This window comes from Otolemur garnettii, unplaced genomic scaffold (assembly GCF_000181295.1).
Source record: "Otolemur garnettii isolate 467f Iridium unplaced genomic scaffold, OtoGar3 scaffold00277, whole genome shotgun sequence".
Taxonomy (NCBI): Eukaryota; Metazoa; Chordata; class Mammalia; order Primates; family Galagidae; genus Otolemur; species Otolemur garnettii.
Genome location: NW_003852672.1, coordinates 199744 through 206058, shown reverse-complemented (window position 1 = coordinate 206058; position 6315 = coordinate 199744). Strand labels below are relative to the sequence as shown.

At 44.1% G+C, this 6315-nt stretch overlaps 1 protein-coding gene across 1 annotated transcript in view; it reads right to left on the bottom strand.

The window, feature by feature from the left end:
- Positions 1–6315, bottom strand: part of PRC1 (protein regulator of cytokinesis 1) — a 29684-nt gene that overhangs the window by 8594 nt on the left and 14775 nt on the right. Inside the window, exons 9-11 of the mRNA XM_023508809.1 lie at positions 2754–2849; positions 1096–1242; positions 795–905 (exon numbers count right to left, since the gene is read on the bottom strand). Coding sequence (XP_023364577.1) covers positions 795–905; positions 1096–1242; positions 2754–2849 — 354 coding nt within the window. The remainder of the gene's footprint in view (positions 1–794; positions 906–1095; positions 1243–2753; positions 2850–6315) is intronic.

Below are 6315 nucleotides of genomic sequence, written 5' to 3'. Positions count from 1 at the left end.
AAAAAAAAAAAGTTCAACTTTATTTGCAGTGACAGAAATGCAGACTAAAATCATGAGATATTAATCCATCCCTATCCAGCAGGCAAAAATAAACAAGTCAGAAAACTTCATGTGCTGGCAAGGATTGGAGCCACTGTTAACACTGAGGCATAACCAGTGGAAGCATAAATTCTTTTTACCACGTTGGTATCATAGACTGAGTGATTAGTGGCACCAGGGCTTCAGAAATATTTGAACACAGTACTTGTTTGAACACACAAGTTTGTTTACCACAGCACTCTACCAAGGGTAATTAATGTAGTGAGACTCTGTCTCAAAAAAAAAAAAAAAAAAAAAAAAGGAAAAGAAAAGAAAAATTAATCGGCAGCTGTGATGGATGCCTGTAGTCCCAGTTACTGGGTTACTGTGAGCCATAATAATGCCACAGCATTCAACCCTAGGACAGAGACTCTGTCTCAAAAACAAAACAAAACATATATATTTTTTCATATATATATAAAACAAAACATATATATATTTATTATTTACATATACATACATAGTTTTTTTAATTGGCTTCCCTGAGTTTGAGGCAGGGACAACATCAAAGCTGCCCATTTCTTGAGCCTACAGTAGTGGCCCAGCATCCTGACTCACCACTCCCTTTGCCAACAGTGCTTCTTTGGAAGGGCCTCAAGCTCACCTTGCACACTTTTTTTTTTTTTTTTTGCAGTTTTTGGCCAAGGCTGGGTTTGGCCACCTCTGGCATATGGGGCTGGCACCCTACTCCTTGAGCCACAGGGACTGCCCCTCACCTTGCGCACTTTGCCTGGCGTGTTGGGTGTCAGTCCTCGCCGCTTGCTGGGTGTTCGGGGGGCACTCCCATAGAGCATCTCTGTCTCTGTCTGCTTCTTGTTCTTGAGTTGCTATGTAACAGTAAGAAGTAACAGTGATAAATACCCAGAAAAGAACAGGTCTGGATAGGAACAGAAGCAGGGCCAGAAATCTAGGGCCAAGTGTCTTTCCTGTTCTTCACCCAACTCTGGTCAATGGCAGAGACTCCATGCTGCTGACAGCACTACCTCCTTCTTCTCCCCACTTTGTGCCCACACTCACTCTTTCCTGCTTGGCTCTCTCTTTCTCTAATCGATGCATCTCCCATTGCTCCGTCACGTACTCCATGAATTTTTGCCCATTCACCACAAATGCTTTTGAGTGTTCCTGTTCCCACATTTCAATTTGTGCCTTCAACTCCTCTTCCAGCTGAGATCAAAAACAAGGACATGTTAATTACTCCAAACCATTGGTGTGGATCAGTGAAATGATCTCCTAAAGAATGACTCCTGGCCATGCATGGTGGCTCCTGCCTATAATCCTAGCACTCTGTGAAGCTGAGGTGGGTGGATTGTTTAAGCTCAGGAGTTCAAGTACAACGTGAGCAAGAGTGAGATCCCATCTCTACTAAAAACAGAAAAACCATCCAGGCGTTGTGTATAGTACCTGTAGCTGAGGCAAGAGGATAACTTGAACCCAAGAGCTTGAGGTTGTTGTGAAGTATGATGATTCCAGGACACTCTACCCTGAGTAATAGAGTGAGACTCTGTCTCAAATAAAACAAAACAAAACAACTCCTCCTTCCCCAAACCTCATAAGCCTAACTTCAGGTAGCTGAATCCACAGGAGTACAAGGCCAGAGTGATTAGAAATCAGAGCCTACAGATGGTTCATTTACAATACACACACAGTGGAAAAGGAACCCAGAGTTTGAGCACTCAGGTTGATGCATATAGTTGGAGGAAGTACTGGGCAAGATCAGCAAGAGTAAATAGTCAGTGTACATTAAGAGCAGAACTGTGGAATCAGACTATCTGGGTTTCAATATGGAATCTACTTCTCACTGTCTGTGAAAAGGTGGGCAAATTACATGACTTCTCTGTACTTCCATACTCTCATCTGTAAAATAATGAGAAATAATATTATTTCTCATCTGGAAATAATACCAAACTCAGGGATATTGCGAGGACTGCATAAATAAAAACACTTTAAAAATAGTACCTGATAAAATGCTATTATTAAAATAGAAAAGTATTAATATAGACCCAGTACTTTCCCAAAAGCTTGCTTTATGTTACTGGCTTAACTATGTTTCCTAAAAATTCGTATGTTGAAGCCCTAACTCCCAGTACTTGGAGATAGTCTCACTCTGTTGCCCTGGGTAGAGTGCCATTGCATCATAGATCACAGCAACCTCAAACTGCTGGGTTCAGGCAATCCACCCAGCTCAGCCTCCCAGAGTACTAGAACTATAGGCATAAGCCACCAGGTCTGCAGAGACAGGATCTTTAAAAAGGTAACTGAGCTAAAATGAGTTCATTAGGTGGGCTTTAATCCAACAGGATTGATGTGATTAGGCCACAGGGACATGAAGACAGAGGGAAGAGAAAATGGCCATCCACAAACCAAGGAGAGAAGGCCCCAGAAGAAACCAACTCTGCCAATAGTGCCTTCAGACTGCCAACTTCCAGAACTGTGAGAAAATAAATTACAGTTGTTGGAGCCACTCAGTCTGTAGTACTTTATTTGGCAGCCCTAGCAAACTGATACACCTTGATGGGTACGTTACACCTAACAAATGAATAATGGCTTATACTGAAGGCCCAATATATACTTATCCCTGACTAAACTTTGGAAGAAAATATAGTTTTGGGTCAAAATAATACAATGCAAAGGACAAAGAAAAAGTGAGGTATTTTGTAGCCAACCATCAATATTACCTTAGGTAGTGTTTTCTGGAGTTTTGCTCGTTGCTTTTCTTCTTTTAGAAGATTTCCTCCCCGGTTTGTAAATCGACTTGGATCTGAAGCTTTTCTCTGTGAAAAGTGCATTGTAATTAGAGTAAAACTAGGCACAGTCAGACCAATAACTAATGCTAAGATCCCTTGCTCTCATAAAATGACATATATTATTAAAGTGACTGTTTTGCATTTCTGCCCACATTATATATTTTTTTTTGAAACAGAGTCTCACTTTGTTGCCCTTGGTAGAATGCCGTGGCATCATAGCTCATAGCAACCTCTAACTCTTGAGCTCAAGTGATTCTCTTGCCTCAGCTTCCCAAGTAGTTGGGACTACAAGTGCCTGCCTTAACGCCCAGCTATTTTTAGAGGTAGAGTCTCCCTCTGGCTCAGGTTGGTCTTGAACCTGTGAGCTCAGGCAATCCACCCACCATGGCCTCCCAGAGTACTAGAATTACAGGCATGACCCATCTTGCCCGGCCTCCTGTCTGTGGCAGTGAAAAATGGTGGCTCTCTGAGCCAGTGGGCTGTGGTCCATTCCCAGATACCAGCAAGATCACTGATTCAGGTGCAGGAAAATGATTGTTTCTTTTTAATCTAAAACATTAAGACAGACTCTAATATTTAATACTGTCACTGCCTCCCTTTCTTGGTTTGAATGTCATATGATTACATGTGATTTTAGAATATAAAGTGTATGGAGGGACCAAGGGGTCTACACTCAGGGCTCAACGGTGACACCTCTATGCCTACTCAATCTGGGTGTACTGAGACAGAATCAGTTCAGATGTGCAGTAAAGAAACTTTTTTTTTTTTGGCCTGGGCTGGGTTTGAACCCACTACCTCCGGCATATGGGACTGGCACCCTACTCCTTTGAGCCACAGGTGCCACCCGCAGTAAAGAAACTTAACAGATAGGATGAATGTGGTGGCTCACCCCTGTAATCCTAGCACTCTGAGAGGTCAAAGCAGGTGGATTGCCTGAGCTAATGAGTTCAAGACCAGCCTGAGCAAGAGTGAGATCTTGTTTCTTTTTTTTTTTTGAGACAGGAGCCTCAAGCTGTCCCCCTGGGTAGAGTGCCGTGGCATCTCAGCTCACAGCAACCTCCAACTCCTGGGCTCAAGCGAGTCTCCTGCCTCTGCCTCCCAAGTAGCTGGGACCACAGGCGCCCACCACAACGCCCGGCTATTTTTTGGTTGCAGCCGACGTTGTTTGGCGGGCCCGGGCTGGATTCAAACCCACCACCTTGGGTGTACATGGCTGGCGCCTTAGCCACTTGAGCCACAGGCACTGAGCCGAGATCTTGTTTCTAAAAATAGCTGGGCTTAATGCCCATAACTCAGTGGTTAGGGCACTGGCCACATACACCAAAGGTGGCAGGTTTGAGCCTGGCCTAGGCCTACTGAACAACAATGACAACTGAAACAAAAAAATAGCTGGGCTTGTAGCGGGTGCCTGTAGTCCCAGCTACTTAGGAGGCTGAGGCAAGAGAATCTCCTGAGCCCATAGCACTCCACCAAGGGCAACAAAGTGAGACTGTCTCAAAACAAAAGAACCCTCTCTAGAACAGAAGTTTAGTGCTTTTAAGTTTGTCAGGGCAGTGCCCGTAGCTCAGTGGGTAGGGCGCTGGCCATGTACACCAAGGCTGGAGGGTTGGAACCCAGCCTGGGCCAGCTAAAATCAACAATGACAACTGCAACCAAAAAACAGCCAGGCACTGTGGTGGGCGCCTGTAGTCCTAGCTACATGGAAGGTTGAGGCAAGAGAATCGATTAAGCCAAAGAGTTTGAGGTTGCTGTGAGCTGTGACACCACATCTACCGAGGGCAACATAGTGAGACTCTTGTCTCAAAAAAAAAAAAGAGGCTCAGTGCCTGTGGCTCAAGTGGCTAAGGTGCCAGCCACATACACCAGAGCTGGTGGGTTCGAGTCTAGCCTAGGCCTGCCAAATAACAATGATGGCTGCAACCAAAAAATAGCCGGGCATTGTGGTGGGTGCCTGTAGTTCCAGCTACTTCGGAGGTAGAGGCAGGAGTATTGCTTGAGCCCAGGAGTTGGAAGTTGCTGTGAGCTGTGATGCCAGAGCACTCTACCCAGGGCGACAGCTTGAGGCTGTCTCCAAAAGAAACTTACAAATAATCTGGTTTTACCTAAAGTAACCCTCACTAAACACATGTTAAGTAAAATTTTAAAGCTTTTCATTCTTTTTTTAACTTTTCTGGGGTTTTGTTTGTTTTGCTAGTCAAGTGAAGCAGTGGAAGTGGAGAAGGAACACAGAAATTTGTAATTGGTTGCAATCAATTAGTTATGAATGTCACAGCACCCAGATCAGCCAGTTTCTTGTTGTTTTATAACGTATACAGTATAGTAGAACAGTAATACAAATAGTTATAAGTTAGGTGCCTAGGCTGACCACAGTGAGTGGCTCATGCCTATAATTCTAGCACTCTGGGAGGCCAAGGTAGAAGGATGGCTTGAGGTCAGTAGTTTGGTAAAACCAAGGGTGAAACCCTGTCTCTACAAAAAATAGAAAAAATTAGCCCTGCATGGGGGTGATTGTTTGAACCTAGGAGTCTAGAGGTTGCTATGAGGTAGGTGCACTGCACTCTCCCTAGGGTGAGGGTGAGGAATGAGTACATACTTAAAAATGGGGGCAGGTAATCAGAAAAGTTCTTGACAGTTTGGAGGCCAAACTTCCAAAGAAACTATTTACCTTCCACACTGCTGGATTGATGACAGCCTATAAACAATAACCAGAGAGGGCAGTAATTCATTTCTTATTTTTTTCTTAAATACTCGTAGGTCAACGACTTTTATTATTTGCTTTTTATTCATGTTCACTCCTTCTTCTTTTTAATCAGAAGTCAGGAATAGGTAAGGCCTAGGACAACTGTTCTTAAACAGCTATGGGCTACCCCACAGTTCTCACCATTTCTGAGTCCTAGTTTCCTGCCTGTAAACTTGAAAGAGTTGAATTAAAGATTCTCTAAAAGCCCTCTTGTGCTATGACAGGGCCAACATGAACCTGAGCACAGGAACTAAATCTTTAAACTTGTACCCTTGTTGCCTCTCTTACCTCATCCTAGTCCCAGCCCCGAATTCTAAAATGCTCTAAGGGCATCTGAGAAAAGTCTGTAAGAAAAGAAGTTACTGCCCCAATACCTAGGCAATTTTTAAAGAGCAAAAGCAGGAATGGTAGAGAATATTAGCTGTCTGCCCCAATATCCATTCTCCTTTCCCTTCTTAATAACAGAACCAGAATTCTACATGAGGCACTGATGCACCTGGGCTACTTTGTAGCTGGCACGGTATGTAAGCAGAGGTACTATGAAGAGAGCCTGGGAGGATCCTTAAAAGGGTAAAGGGGCAATACCTTTTTTGTCCCTTCTTCCATTGTGATGTTTGAAATGTGGCCGTAAGAGTGGGCGCTCTGGTGGCCCTCCTGGCCTTGAGGATGAGGTCCACCTTTAGTGGTAGAGGAATCTTGAACTCATTGTGAGAAACTGCCAGGACTGACAGGCACCACCTGTCCAACTCTGGG